The sequence below is a fragment of the Musca autumnalis genome, unplaced genomic scaffold (genome assembly GCF_047663935.1).
Source record: "Musca autumnalis isolate F117 unplaced genomic scaffold, ASM4766393v1 scaffold_4, whole genome shotgun sequence".
Lineage (NCBI taxonomy): Eukaryota > Metazoa > Arthropoda > Insecta > Diptera > Muscidae > Musca > Musca autumnalis.
Genome location: NW_027411977.1, coordinates 35797931 through 35813580, shown reverse-complemented (window position 1 = coordinate 35813580; position 15650 = coordinate 35797931). Strand labels below are relative to the sequence as shown.

At 35.5% G+C, this 15650-nt stretch overlaps 2 protein-coding genes across 3 annotated transcripts in view; one reads left to right on the top strand and one right to left on the bottom strand.

The window, feature by feature from the left end:
• The window catches only part of Exn (Ephexin), a 408096-nt gene that overhangs the window by 275076 nt on the left and 117370 nt on the right, over positions 1 to 15650 (bottom strand). The window lies entirely within an intron of this gene.
• Positions 7947 to 15430, top strand: Acbp2 (Acyl-CoA binding protein 2). Of its 2 annotated transcripts, none has more exons than XM_073982858.1 (3): positions 7947 to 8059; positions 14956 to 14996; positions 15078 to 15430. In XM_073982858.1, exons 2-3 carry the CDS (start codon positions 14982 to 14984, stop codon positions 15324 to 15326), a joined length of 264 nt encoding a protein of 87 aa, XP_073838959.1. In that variant the 5' UTR covers positions 7947 to 8059; positions 14956 to 14981; the 3' UTR covers positions 15327 to 15430. The 2 variants fall into 2 exon arrangements, with proteins under 2 accessions (XP_073838959.1, XP_073838960.1); XM_073982859.1 differs by lacking the exon at positions 7947 to 8059 and adding an exon at positions 8129 to 8620.

The following is a 15650-nucleotide window of genomic DNA, read 5'->3' as shown; positions in this document are numbered from 1 at the left end:
GCACCCTTTTATTCAGAAAGGGTCTATAGAAGCACCCTTTTATTCAGAAAGGGTCTATAGAAGCACCCTTTTATTCAGAAAGGGTCTATCGAAGCACCCTTTTATTCAGAAAGGGTCTATAGAAGCACCCTTTTATTCAGAAAGGGTCTATAGAAGCACCCTTTTATTCAGAAAGGGTCTATAGAAGCACCCTTTTATTCAGAAAGGGTCTATAGAAGCACCCTTTTATTCAAAAAGGGTCTATAGAAGCACCCTTTTATTCAGAAAGGGTCTATCGAAGCACCCTTTTATTCAGAAAGGGTCTATAGAAGCACCCTTTTATTCAGAAAGGGTCTATAGAAGCACCCTTTTATTCAGAAAGGGTCTATAGAAGCACCCTTTTATTCAGAAAGGGTCTATAGAAGCACCCTTTTATTCAGAAAGGGTCTATAGAAGCGCCCTTTTTTCAGAAAGGGTCTATAGAAGCACCCTTTTATTCAGAAAGGGTCTATAGAAGAACCCTTTTATTCAGAAAGGGTCTATAGAAGCACCCTTTTATTCAGAAAGGGCCTATAGAAGCACCCTTTTATTCAGAAAGGGTCTATAGAAGCACCCTTTTATTCAGAAAGGGTCTATAGAAGCGCCCTTTTTTTCAGAAAGGGCCTATAGAAGCACCCTTTTATTCAGAAAGGGTCTATAGAAGCACCCTTTTATTCAGAAAGAGTCTATAGAAGCACCCTTTTATTCAGAAAGGGTCTATAGAAGCACCCTTTTATTCAGAAAGGGTCTATAGAAGCACCCTTTTATTCAGAAAGGGTCAATAGAAGCACCCTTTCTTTCAGAAAAGGTCTACAGAAGCACCCTGTATTTCAGAAAGACTCTATGGACGCACCCTGTCCTTCAGAAAGGCTCTATAGAAGCACCCATTTATTCAGAAAGGGTCTATAGAAGCACCCTTTTATTCAGAAAGGGTCTTTAGAAGCACCCTTTTATTCAGAAAGGGTCTATAGAAGCACCCTTTTATTCAGAAAGGGTCTATAGAAGCACCGTTTTATTCAGAAAGGGTCTATAGAAGCACCCTTTTATTCAGAAAGGGTCTATAGAAGCACCCTTTTATTCAGAAAGGGTCTATAGAAGCACCCTTTTATTCAGAAAGGGTCTATAGAAGCACCCTTTTATTCAGAAAGGGTCTATAGAAGCACCCTTTCATTCAGAAAGGGTCTATAGAAGCACACTTTTATTCAGAAAGGGTCTATAGAAGCACCCTTTTATTCAGAAAGGGTCTATAGAAGCACACTTTTATTCAGAAAGGGTCTATAGAAGCACCCTTTTATTCAGAAAGGGTCTATAGAAGCACCCTTTTATTCAGAAAAGGGTCTATAGAAGCACCCTTTTATTCAGAAAGGGTCTATAGAAGCACCCTTTTATTCAGAAAGGGTCTATAGAAGCACCCTTTTATTCAGAAAGGGTCTATAGAAGCACCCTTTTATTCAGAAAGGGTCTATAGAAGCACCCTTTTATTCAGAAAGGGTCTATAGAAGCACCCTTTTATTCAGAAAAGGGTCTATAGAAGCACCCTTTTATTCAGAAAGGGTCTATAGAAGCACCCTTTTATTCAGAAAGGGTCTATAGAAGCACGCTTTTATTCAGAAAGGGTCTACAGAAGCACCCATTTATTCAGAAAGGGTCTATAGAAGCACCCTTTTATTCAGAAAGGGTCTATAGAAGCACCCTTTCATTCAGAAAGGGTCTATAGAAGCACCCTTTTATTCAGAAAGGGTCTATAGAAGCACCCTTTCATTCAGAAAGGGTCTATAGAAGCACCCTTTTATTCAGAAAGGGTCTATAGAAGCACCCTTTTATTCAGAAAGGGTCTATAGAAGCACACTTTTATTCAGAAAGGGTCTATAGAAGCACCCTTTTATTCAGAAAGGGTCTATAGAAGCACCCTTTTATTCAGAAAAGGGTCTATAGAAGCACCCTTTTATTCAGAAAGGGTCTATAGAAGCACCCTTTTATTCAGAAAGGGTCTATAGAAGCACCCTTTTATTCAGAAAGGGTCTATAGAAGCACCCTTTTATTCAGAAAAGGGTCTATAGAAGCACCCTTTTATTCAGAAAGGGTCTATAGAAGCACCCTTTTATTCAGAAAGGGTCTACAGAAGCACCCATTTATTCAGAAAGGGTCTATAGAAGCACCCTTTTATTCAGAAAGGGTCTATAGAAGCACCCTTTTATTCAGAAAGGGTCTATAGAAGCACCCTTTTATTCAGAAAGGGTCTATAGAAGCACCCTTTTATTCAGAAAGGGTCTATAGAAGCACCCTTTTATTCAGAAAGGGTCTATAGAAGCACCCTTTTTATTCAGAAAAGGGTCTATAGAAGCACTCTTTTATTCAGAAAGGGTCTGTAGAAGCACCCTTTTATTCAGAAAGGGTCTATAGAAGCACCCTTTTATTCAGAAAAGGGTCTATAGAAGCACCCTTTTATTCAGAAAGGGTCTATAGAAGCACCCTTTTATTCAGAAAGGGTCTATAGAAGCACCCTTTTATTCAGAAAGGGTCTATAGAAGCACCATTTTATTCAGAAAAGGGTCTATAGAAGCACCCTTTTATTCAGAAAGGGTCTATAGAAGCACCCTTTTATTCAGAAAGGGTCTATAGAAGCACCCTTTTATTCAGGAAGGGTCTATAGAAGCACCCTTTTATTCAGAAAGGGTCTATAGAAGCACCCATTTATTCAGAAAGGGTCTATAGAAGCACCCTTTTATTCAGAAAGGGTCTATAGAAGCACCCTTTTATTCAGAAAGGGTCTATAGAAGCACCCTTTTATTCAGAAAGGGTCTATAGAAGCACCCATTTATTCAGAAAGGGTCTATAGAAGCACCCTTTTATTCAGAAAGGGTCTATAGAAGCACCCTTTTATTCAGAAAGGGTCTATAGAAGCACCCTTTTATTCAGAAAGGGTCTATAGAAGCGCCCTTTTTTCAGAAAGGGTCTATAGAAGCGCCCTTTTTTCAGAAAGGGTCTATAGAAGCACCCTTTTATTCAGAAAGGGTCTATAGAAGAACCCTTTTATTCAGAAAGGGTCTATAGAAGCACCCTTTTATTCAGAAAGGGCCTATAGAAGCACCCTTTTATTCAGAAAGGGTCTATAGAAGCACCCTTTTATTCAGAAAGGGTCTATAGAAGCGCCCTTTTTTTCAGAAAGGGCCTATAGAAGCACCCTTTTATTCAGAAAGGGTCTATAGAAGCACCCTTTTATTCAGAAAGAGTCTATAGAAGCACCCTTTTATTCAGAAAGGGTCTATAGAAGCACCCTTTTATTCAGAAAGGGTCTATAGAAGCACCCTTTTATTCAGAAAGGGTCAATAGAAGCACCCTTTCTTTCAGAAAAGGTCTACAGAAGCACCCTGTATTTCAGAAAGACTCTATGGACGCACCCTGTCCTTCAGAAAGGCTCTATAGAAGCACCCATTTATTCAGAAAGGGTCTATAGAAGCACCCTTTTATTCAGAAAGGGTCTTTAGAAGCACCCTTTTATTCAGAAAGGGTCTATAGAAGCACCCTTTTATTCAGAAAGGGTCTATAGAAGCACCGTTTTATTCAGAAAGGGTCTATAGAAGCACCCTTTTATTCAGAAAGGGTCTATAGAAGCACCCTTTTATTCAGAAAGGGTCTATAGAAGCACCCTTTTATTCAGAAAGGGTCTATAGAAGCACCCTTTTATTCAGAAAGGGTCTATAGAAGCACCCTTTCATTCAGAAAGGGTCTATAGAAGCACACTTTTATTCAGAAAGGGTCTATAGAAGCACCCTTTTATTCAGAAAGGGTCTATAGAAGCACACTTTTATTCAGAAAGGGTCTATAGAAGCACCCTTTTATTCAGAAAGGGTCTATAGAAGCACCCTTTTATTCAGAAAAGGGTCTATAGAAGCACCCTTTTATTCAGAAAGGGTCTATAGAAGCACCCTTTTATTCAGAAAGGGTCTATAGAAGCACCCTTTTATTCAGAAAGGGTCTATAGAAGCACCCTTTTATTCAGAAAGGGTCTATAGAAGCACCCTTTTATTCAGAAAGGGTCTATAGAAGCACCCTTTTATTCAGAAAAGGGTCTATAGAAGCACCCTTTTATTCAGAAAGGGTCTATAGAAGCACCCTTTTATTCAGAAAGGGTCTATAGAAGCACGCTTTTATTCAGAAAGGGTCTACAGAAGCACCCATTTATTCAGAAAGGGTCTATAGAAGCACCCTTTTATTCAGAAAGGGTCTATAGAAGCACCCTTTCATTCAGAAAGGGTCTATAGAAGCACCCTTTTATTCAGAAAGGGTCTATAGAAGCACCCTTTCATTCAGAAAGGGTCTATAGAAGCACCCTTTTATTCAGAAAGGGTCTATAGAAGCACCCTTTTATTCAGAAAGGGTCTATAGAAGCACACTTTTATTCAGAAAGGGTCTATAGAAGCACCCTTTTATTCAGAAAGGGTCTATAGAAGCACCCTTTTATTCAGAAAAGGGTCTATAGAAGCACCCTTTTATTCAGAAAGGGTCTATAGAAGCACCCTTTTATTCAGAAAGGGTCTATAGAAGCACCCTTTTATTCAGAAAGGGTCTATAGAAGCACCCTTTTATTCAGAAAAGGGTCTATAGAAGCACCCTTTTATTCAGAAAGGGTCTATAGAAGCACCCTTTTATTCAGAAAGGGTCTACAGAAGCACCCATTTATTCAGAAAGGGTCTATAGAAGCACCCTTTTATTCAGAAAGGGTCTATAGAAGCACCCTTTTATTCAGAAAGGGTCTATAGAAGCACCCTTTTATTCAGAAAGGGTCTATAGAAGCACCCTTTTATTCAGAAAGGGTCTATAGAAGCACCCTTTTATTCAGAAAGGGTCTATAGAAGCACCCTTTTTATTCAGAAAAGGGTCTATAGAAGCACTCTTTTATTCAGAAAGGGTCTGTAGAAGCACCCTTTTATTCAGAAAGGGTCTATAGAAGCACCCTTTTATTCAGAAAAGGGTCTATAGAAGCACCCTTTTATTCAGAAAGGGTCTATAGAAGCACCCTTTTATTCAGAAAGGGTCTATAGAAGCACCCTTTTATTCAGAAAGGGTCTATAGAAGCACCATTTTATTCAGAAAAGGGTCTATAGAAGCACCCTTTTATTCAGAAAGGGTCTATAGAAGCACCCTTTTATTCAGAAAGGGTCTATAGAAGCACCCTTTTATTCAGGAAGGGTCTATAGAAGCACCCATTTATTCAGAAAGGGTCTATAGAAGCACCCTTTTATTCAGAAAGGGTCTATAGAAGCACCCTTTTATTCAGAAAGGGTCTATAGAAGCACCCTTTTATTCAGAAAGGGTCTATAGAAGCACCCTTTTATTCAGAAAGGGTCTATAGAAGCACCCTTTTATTCAGAAAGGGTCTATAGAAGCACCCATTTATTCAGAAAGGGTCTATAGAAGCACCCTTTTATTCAGAAAGGGTCTATAGAAGCACCCTTTTATTCAGAAAGGGTCTATAGAAGCACCCTTTTATTCAGAAAGGGTCTATAGAAGCACCCTTTTATTCAGAAAGGGTCTATAGAAGCACCCTTTTATTCAGAAAGGGTCTATAGAAGCACCCTTTTTATTCAGAAAAGGGTCTATAGAAGCACTCTTTTATTCAGAAAGGGTCTGTAGAAGCACCCTTTTATTCAGAAAGGGTCTATAGAAGCACCCTTTTATTCAGAAAAGGGTCTATAGAAGCACCCTTTTATTCAGAAAGGGTCTATAGAAGCACCCTTTTATTCAGAAAGGGTCTATAGAAGCACCCTTTTATTCAGAAAGGGTCTATAGAAGCACCATTTTATTCAGAAAAGGGTCTATAGAAGCACCCTTTTATTCAGAAAGGGTCTATAGAAGCACCCTTTTATTCAGAAAGGGTCTATAGAAGCACGCTTTTATTCAGAAAGGGTCTACAGAAGCACCCATTTATTCAGAAAGGGTCTATAGAAGCACCCTTTTATTCAGAAAGGGTCTATAGAAGCACCCTTTTATTCAGAAAGGGTCTATAGAAGCACCCTTTCATTCAGAAAGGGTCTATAGAAGCACCCTTTTATTCAGGAAGGGTCTATAGAAGCACCCATTTATTCAGAAAGGGTCTACAGAAGCACCCATTTATTCAGAAAGGGTCTATAGAAGCACCCTTTTATTCAGAAAGGGTCTATAGAAGCACCCTTTTATTCAGAAAGGGTCTATAGAAGCACCCTTTTATTCAGGAAGGGTCTATAGAAGCACCCTTTTATTTAGAAAGGGTCTATAGAAGCACCCTTTTATTCAGAAAGGGTCTATAGAAACACCCTTTTATTCAGAAAGGGTCTATATAAGCACCCTTTTATTCAGAAAGGGTCTATAGATGCACCCTTTTATTCAGAAAGGGTCTACAGAAGCACCCATTTATTCAGAAAGTGTCTATAGAAGCACCCTTTTATTCAGAAAGGGTCTATATATAGAAGCACCCTTTCTTTTAGAAAAGGTCTACAGAAGTACCCTGTATTTCACAAAGGGTCTATAGACGCGCCCTGTCCTTCAGAAAGGCTCTATAAAAGTACCCATTCTTTCAGAAAGGGTCTATAAAAGCACCCTTTCTTTCAGAATGGGTCTATAGAGCACAAATTGGGCCAGCCGGCTCGAAAAGCCTAGGCCAGCTAGATAAATGAGTATTTTTAAAGAAATGTTTGTGACTCAGGCCGCGCTCCATAAATGAGGGATTTCAAAGAGTTTTATAAGGCTTCATAAATGAGGAATTTTAACGAAATTTAGTGGACTAGGACAGGTATATAAATGAGGATTTTAAAGCAATTTTTGTGGACTAGGTCAGGCTCCATAAATGAGTACTTTCACAGAAAATTGAGAGGATTTTTAAAGAAAATGTTGAGGATTTTAAAGAAATTTTTGAGGACTAGGCCAGCCTCCATAAATGAGAATTTTTAAAGTAATTTTTGAGGACTAGGCCATCCTACATAAGTGAGGATTTTTAGAGACATTTTTGAGGACTAGGCCAGACAAAATAATTGAGAATTTTTAAAGAACTTTTTGAATACTAGGCCAGGCTCCATAAATGAGGATTTTTAAAGAAATTTTTGTAGGCTAACCCAGAATCCCTAGGTGAAGATTTTTAAAGAAAGTTTTGCAGACTATACCAGGTTTCACAAATGAGAATTTTTAATGATATTTTTATGTACTAGGCCAGGCTCCATAACTGAGGAATTTAATGACATTTTAGAGGACAAGACAAGGTTCCATAAAGGAGAATCTTTTAAGAAATTCTGTGGTCTAATGTAGGCTCCATAAATGAGGATTTTTAATGATTTGTTTGTGGACTAGGATAGGCTCCATAAACAAGGATTTTTAAAGAAAATTTTGTAGACTAAGCCAGGCTCCATAAATGAGGATTTTTAAAGGAATTTTAGGGGACTAAGCAAGGTTCCATAAATAAGGATTTTTTTAAAAATATTGGTGAGCCAGGCTCCATAAATGAGGATTTTTTAAAGGCATTTTTGTAGACTTGGCAGGCTCCATTAATGAGAATTTTAAAGAAACTTGTCTAATTTGGGCTGGGCTCCATAAAAAAAGATTTTTAAATAAAGTAGTCCCCTTAGCCGTAGGCCATAAATGGGGATTTTTAAAGAAATTTTTGAGGACTAGGCTAGGTTCTATAAATCTGGATTTTTATGAAATTTTATTTGACAAGTCGTTATAGTCCTATGATACCATTTTTTTCCAGCCCCATTAAGCACTTTATCAAAAAAGCTCTTTTGTATGAGTGTTTGCAAATATAGCGGCTTCGATGCGATCACTGCTATCGTCTCTTTTGATCGACGCTTTTGTTGGAACATCAACAATAAAACCTCATCGCCCCAACAACAATGTGGGTACTGCAAACGCCGGTAGGTAGTTATGCCGACGAACATATAACAAAACGACGACGCAACAACGAAGCGTCTGACTGCGATGGTGCTTCTTCTATTCAAAAAAGCGTTATATTTATAAGTGAAATGTTGATTTGAATTCAGAACGTTTTTACCTGTTTTCACAACAAGAAGTAAGTGTGTGTGCTAGCGGTAATTTATTTATTATTTTTTTTTAATTTGGCGAGAGAGAGAGATGTGCGGTGGATTTTGAAAACAAAAAAAAATACATTTAAATTGAAACAAATCGAAAAGAAATCCAAAAAGTAAATGGAAAAGTGAAATGTTTTTTTTCGCAAATAAAAAAATTACTGTTTGAAACAAAAAGAAATAAGAAAGGAATTGAGTTGTAGAGAATTTAAAATTGCATATAATTAATTACAGTCATAAAACAGAAACTATTAAAAAAAAAACAACTAAAAAACAAATGTGCAGTTTACAGATAGTTCCAATAGTGGGGTGATTGCTAAGTGATCGATTGAACTGAAACTGTCGTACATACATACATACATACATACATACTTAGATCTGTTTGAACTTGTAATTTATGTGTAGAGCTATGGTGTGCATCGGAAAGTTTATTTGCGGTATTGTATAATATATATTTTACTAAAATGTGTCTGAAAATGTTCAGCGACATATTGTTAGTTTCAATCCATCAAGTGTTCCAGTGCCATTTCAGCATTTCAATCACAGTGAGAAAAAGTGTTCTGACTTGACTCAAAAATTAAAGAAAATTAAAGAAAATCTTATAACACCTTAAATTTTAAATCCCCTGCTGATAGTCCTTAGAAACCAAATGTCAGCCGATTGTGGTGAAATTTGAAGAACTCTCTTTTTTCCACAAAGTTTTTACATCAAAGTAATGTGTAGTAAAAACCATCAACCGCAACTATGCCTGCCATATTTCCTCACCTCATATTTAGTATGCGGAGTAGAGTCTAAAGTCTTTGATTTGCGGATTCTCCCATACTTTTAATGTCTACAGCTTTACATTGTATTTTATGTCTTTTACCAAGTTCACGCTATTTGCAGTGCAGTGAAGTTCGTGTTTCAATTACACCACCTTTAAGTATGACTTTCAAATTTTCTTCATTTCAATTCGATAGAGAAAATTATGCGTTGCATGGCACTGTCGTAATGGTGTTTCTTTTTTTTCGTAATGAACATGGGCGTTACGCTTCATTCCATTTTTAAGTGGATTATTACAAACAAAGAAAATAAAATTGAAATGTATTTCCGTTACAAATATCCCAACATCATTATAGATAAAAGACTTGGCTGGTGTCATTACAACGATGAGTTGAAGTTTAATGTTGGTGTTGCATATTAATGGTGAAGAGAAGCAATACAGTTAGAAAAATTAATCAGTCAGAGAGCTTGAATTTATAAAGATATTTTCAGTGACTCTAGTCTCAAGTCTAGGCCAGGCTCTATAAGGGAGGCTTTTTCAAGAAATTTTTTTGAACCAGCCCAGGATCTATGAATGAGGATTTTTAAAAAAAAATTTTGTAGACTTGGAGAGGCTCCATGATTGAAGACTTTAAGAAATTTTCGTTCGCTACCCCAGGCTCCATAAACGTCGATTTTTATAGAATTTTTTGTGGACTAGGATAGGCCCCATAATTGAGGATTTTTAAAGACATTTTTGTGGACTAGAATAGGCTCCATAATTCAGGATTTAAAAAAAAATTGTGGACTAGATGAGGCTTTAGAACTGAGAACATTTGAAGAAATTTTTGTGGACTAGAAGAGGCTCCATGATTAGAGATTTTTAAAGAAATTTCTCTGGGCCAAAAGAGGATCTATAGCTGAGGGTTTTTAAAGAAATTTATGTGGACTAGGATATGCTCCATAATTGAGGAATTTTAAAGAAATTATTGTGGACTAGGATAGGCTCCATAATTGAGGATTTTTAAATAATTTTTTGAAGACTAGAATGGATTTCATAACTGAACATTTTTAAACAAATTTTTGTGGAGTAGAAGAGGCTCCATAATTAAGGGTTTTTAAAGACATTTTTGTAGACCAGAAGAGGCTCCATAACTGAGGTTTTTTAAAGAAATTCTTGTGGACTAGGATAATGAGTCATAGAGCTTGGATTTTTAAAGATATTTTCGGCGACTCTGCCAGGCTCCATATATAAGGATATTTAACGAATTTTTTCAAATCTAGGCCAGGCTCTATTAGCGAGGATTTTTCAAGAAATAACCCAAGCTCTATGGATGATAATTTTTTAAAATAATTTTGTGGATTAGGATAGGGTCCATAATTGAGGACTTTAAAGAAATTTTCGTTCGCTACCCCAGTTCTATAAACGTGGATTTTTACAAACATTTTTGTGGACTAGGATAGGCCCCATAATTGAAGATGTTTAAAGAATTTTTGTAGACTAGAAGAGGCTCTATAACTGAGCGTTTTTAAAGAATTTTTTGAGGACTAGAATAGGTTCCATAATTGAGAATCTTTAAAGACATTTTTGTAGACTAGAAGAGACTCTCTAATTGAGGATTTTTAAAGAAATTTTTGTGGACCACAAGAGGCTCCATAACAGAAGGGTTTTAAAAGAAATGTTTGAGGACTAGAATAAGTTCCATAATTGAGAATTTTTAAAGAAATATTTGTGGACTAGTAGAGGCTCCATAATTGAGGATTTTTAAAGAAATGTTTGTGGACCAGAAGAGGCTCCATAACTGGGGATTTTTAAAGAAATTTTTGTGGACTAGAAGAGGCTCCAAAATTGAGGATTTTTAAAGAAATGTTTGTGGACCAGAAGAGACTTCATAAAGAAATTTTTGTGAACCAGGGTTTTAAAGAAATTTGTGTGGACTAGAAGAGGCTTTATAACTGAGGACTTTTAAAGAAATGTTTGTGGACCAGAGAGGCTCCAAACTTGAGGATTTTTAAAGACATTTTTGTGGACTAGAAGAGACTCCAGAAATGAGGATTTTTAAAGAAATTTTATGGACTGGAAGAAGCTCCATAATTGAGGATTTTTAAAGAAATTTTTAAGGACTTGAAGAGACTCCATCATTAAGGATTTTTAAAGAAATTTTTGTGGAATGGAAGATGCTCGATAATTGAGGATTTTTTAAGAAATTTTTGAGGACTAGGAGAGGCTCCATAATTCAGGATTTTTAATACATTTTCTGCGAACTAGGACAGGATTTTTTGAGGATTGGTAAAGAAATTTGTGTGGGGAAGACGAGGCTTTATAAATGAGAATTTTTAAATAAATTGTTGTGAACAAGAAGAGGCTCCATAACCTAGGGGGTTTAAAGATTTTTTTGAGACTAGAATAGAATAGGTTCCATTATTGAGAGTTTTTAAAGATATTTTTGTGGACTAGAAAAGGCTCTATAATTGAGGATTTTCAAAGAAATTATTGTAGACTAGAAGAGGCTCAATAAATGAGGAGTTTTAAAGAAATGTTTGTGGCCCTGAAGAGGCTCCATAACTTAGGGTTTTTAAAGAATTTTTTGAGGACAAGAATAGGCTCCATTACGGAGGACTTATAAAGAAAATGTTGTGGACTAGAATAGGCCCCATCATTGAGTATTTTTAACAAAATTTTTGTGGAGAAATGTTTGTGGACTAGAAGAGGCTCTATAACTGAGCGTTTTTAAAGACATTTTTGAGGACTAGAATAGGTTGCATAATTGAGAATTTTTAAAGAAATTTTGTGGTCTAGAAGAGGCTCCCTAATTGAGGATTTTTGTGGACTAAAAGAGGCTCTATAATTGACGATTTGTAAAGAAATTTTTGTTTACCAGAAGAAGCTCCATAGCTGAGGATTTTTAAAGGAATTTCTGTGGACCAGTAGAGGCTCCATAATTGAGGATTTTTAAAGAATTTTTGTGGACCAGAAGATACTCCATAACTGAAGGGTTTAAAGATATGTTTGAGAACTAGAATGGGTTCCATAATTGAGAAGTTGTTGTAGTAGTTGAGGATTTTTAAAGAAATTTTTGTGGACTAGAAGAGGCTCCAAAACTAAGGATTTTTACAGAAATTTTTGTGGACCAGAAGAGGCTACATAGCTGAGGATTTTGAAAGGAATTTCTGTGGACTGCCAGATGCTCCATAATTGAGGATTTTTAGAGAATTTTTGTGGTCTAGAAGAGGCTCTATAATTGACAATTTTTAAAGAAATTTTTGTGGCCCAGAAGAGGCTCAATAACTGAGGGTTTTTAAAGAAATTTTTGAGAACTAGCATAGGCTCCACAATTGAGGATTTTTAAAGAAATGTTTGTGGACAAAAGAGGCTTCAGATTTGAGGATTTTTAAAGAAATTTTTTGTGGACTAGAAGAGGCTTCAGATTTGAGGATTTTTAAAGAAATTTTTTGCGGACTAGAAGAGGCTCCATAATTGAGGATTTTTAAAGAAACTTTTGTGGACTAGAAGAGGCTCCAAAATTGAAGTTTTTTAAGAAAGTTTTGTGGACTAGAAGAGACTTCAAAACTAAGGACTCTTAAAGAAATTTTTGTGGACCAGAAGAGGCATCAAAACTTTTTTTAAAGAAAATTTTTGGGCACTTCCCCATGCTCCGTAAACTTGGATTTTTGAAGAAATTTCTGTGGATTAGGTCATGCTCCGTAAACGAGGATTTTTAAAGAAATTTGTGTGGATTAGGTCAAGCTCCGTAAAAGTGTTCTTTTAAAGACATTTTTGTACACTACCCGAGGATCCATAAACTTGAGTTGTTAAAGATATTTTTGCCTTATAAACGTAAAGTTTTAAAGAAATTATTGTCCACTAGAAGAAGAGAAGTCTCCCTTGTCCCTTCTGGGATGTTTGTGGAACAATTATATATACCAGGCTCCACAATTGAGGATTTTTAAAGAAATTTTTGTGGACTAGGACGAGTTCCAAAGCGTGAATTTTTACCGAATTTTTTGAGCTTCATAAACGTGGATTTTTAAAGAATTTTTTTGCGTTTCATAAACGTGGATTTTTAAAGTATTTTTTTTTTTGCGCTCCATAAACGTGGATTTTTAAAGAATTGTTTACTCTTCATAAACGTGGTTTTTTAAAGAATTTTTTGCGCTCCATAAGCGTGGATTTTTAAAGAATTTTTTAAGCTCCATAAACGTGGATTTTTAAAGATTTTTTTAAGCTCCATAAGCGTGGATTTTTAAAGAATTTTTTAAGCTCCATAAGCGTGGATTTTTAAAGAATTTTTTAAGCTCCATAAGCGTGGATTTTTAAAGAATTTTTTAAGCTCCATAAGCGTGGATTTTTAAAGATTTTTTTAAGCTCCATAAGCGTGGATTTTTAAAGATTTTTTTAAGCTCCATAAGCGTGGATTTTTAAAGATTTTTTTAAGCTCCATAAGCGTGGATTTTTAAAGATTTTTTTAAGCTCCATAAGCGTGGATTTTTAAAGATTTTTTTAAGCTCCATAAGCGTGGATTTTTAAAGAATTTTTTAAGCTCCATAAACGTGGATTTTTGATTCTTGAAGAAAAGCTCCATAAGTAAGAATTTGTACGATTTTTTTCTGTCATTTTTAAAGATTTTTTGGAACTAGGCCAGGCTATAAGGCCTGGATTTTTTAAGAAGTTTTTTTGGACTAGAGTAGGCTCTATTCTTATGGCATTTTTAAAGAAAATTTTCAAGACAAAGCCAGACTGGAAAGTTCCAAACCATGTTATAACATTTTTTCTCCCCGTGTACTACAACAATTCCCAAGCAATATTCATACACCTGTCTCATTGTTGTGCGTTTCCTCCTCCTCTACACTTCATTAAAATGTTGTGTCTTCTTTTTTAAACCATTTATATCCGCTCATTTGGCAAATGCTTCTTTTTAACGGTTATTAATGTTGTTAACTTTGTAACAACAACAACAACAATAACAGAAGCTAAACAATTTCATAGTTACAATAAAAAAGACACAATTTGGCTTAAAAGTACATAACTGTTAAATTTGTTATGGTATTTTGGCTTTGATCGTGTGTCTCTCTATTCTTCTTTTTGCAGGCGACATCGGCCACCGTTAACTATGGTTGGGCTGGTTATAAGAAGAAGCTCTGTTAGAGAAAGTCAAAGTAAATTGGTGAAACGTTTTTTTTTTAAATTTGTCTAACTTCCTGAGAATGTCAAAACAGAAAAAACGAAACATAAAAAAGAAACAAAGATGCTGATAATAGTGATAATTATCGAAGGCTCTATAAAAGAATATTAATAATTCATTGTGAATTAAATACCAACTTTCTAATGAAGATAGAAAACGGCTTAGAAAAATCCATAGACTCGACACATTGTTGTTTGCCAAAAACAAATGACTTGACATAAATTATAGAAAAAGGTTTGTGCCGATTTGAATATTTAGTTTATTATGTTAATTATTCATAATAAGGCAGGTTGGAATAGAGATGGCAAGATGTGGATAGTTAAAACATGGTTCTGTCAGTTTGGGGTTTAAATCACAATTGAAATTTGTGATGAAATTTCACAACTCATAGCTGCGATTACCCTCAGAAAAAGGTTTCCTAAAATCTACAATTCATGATTCTGCTGGTCTTTCAATAACACTGTGTGTAATTTTTATATTATATATTTCTAGAACATATAAAGAATCTAGGAACGGTTGAAGTGAAAGGGAAAACCGCCGGGACACGTGTCTTCTTAGTTTTGGTTTTCTGTCCCGCTGCGGTGTCAGAATTTGGTTAATAATTTTCGTGTCGCACAGTGCAATATAAGACTTATTGAAGTATCATCGGAACCAGGAATTGTTGACTTTCTATAGCTCTACAGGTCCTTCAAAAAATATTTTAAAATTAAAGTATTTAGAATTCTTTTGGCAATCATAATGATTTTCCAATTTATATACAAATCTGATGGTATAATTAAAAAAAAAAATACTAAACTTGAAATGATTTATTTTAGCTTATTATAAATTTAAACCCGCCATAAAATAAATTTTTACAACACATATAATCTCTCATAAAACTTTAAGACGATAAGGAATCCAACAATTTACATAACATTGCTAACCTCACCCTTTATATCACCCTCTTTTCATTGCAGATTAGCGTTAATAAATAACAATCAACATGTCTTTGGATGAAGTAAGTTTTATTTGTTTTCCTATTCTTCTCGATAATTTTACTAACTCCCTCTATTATTACTTCTTTTTCATCCTCGTTTAGCAATTCAATGCCGCCGCTGAAAGCATCAAGACCATGACCAAGCGTCCCACCGACGAAGAATTCTTGGAATTGTATGCTCTCTTCAAGCAAGCCACCGTTGGTGACAACACCACCGATAAGCCCGGTATGTTGGACTTGAAGGGCAAAGCCAAATGGGAATGGTGGAACAAGCAAAAGGGCAAATCCCAAGAAGCTGCCAAGAAGGAATACATTGAATTCGCCGCTAAATTGGTCGCCAAATACACATAAGATGTTCCTTTGTTTTTAATTTGTTTATTAGAAGCTATGTAAAGTTTTTTGTATATCAGTTTTGTTAAAAAAAAATAATAATTTATTTAAATAATTTTGTAATATATGTAAAGGTTTCAATTTATAAGAAAGAAGACACCACCTAGCTTAAGATAGAGTCTTAAGGAAGGAAACTTCAAAATACGCGGTGCTCTTGAAGCAACTTTAAATGGAAGGTGCTTACACCCGGATGTTTATGCGGATTCTGAAACTACAATCTTCATAGTTGAGAAAAACCAAAAAACAAAAAAAATCGCAGGAGCGCTTTTTAAATAAACCGCGATT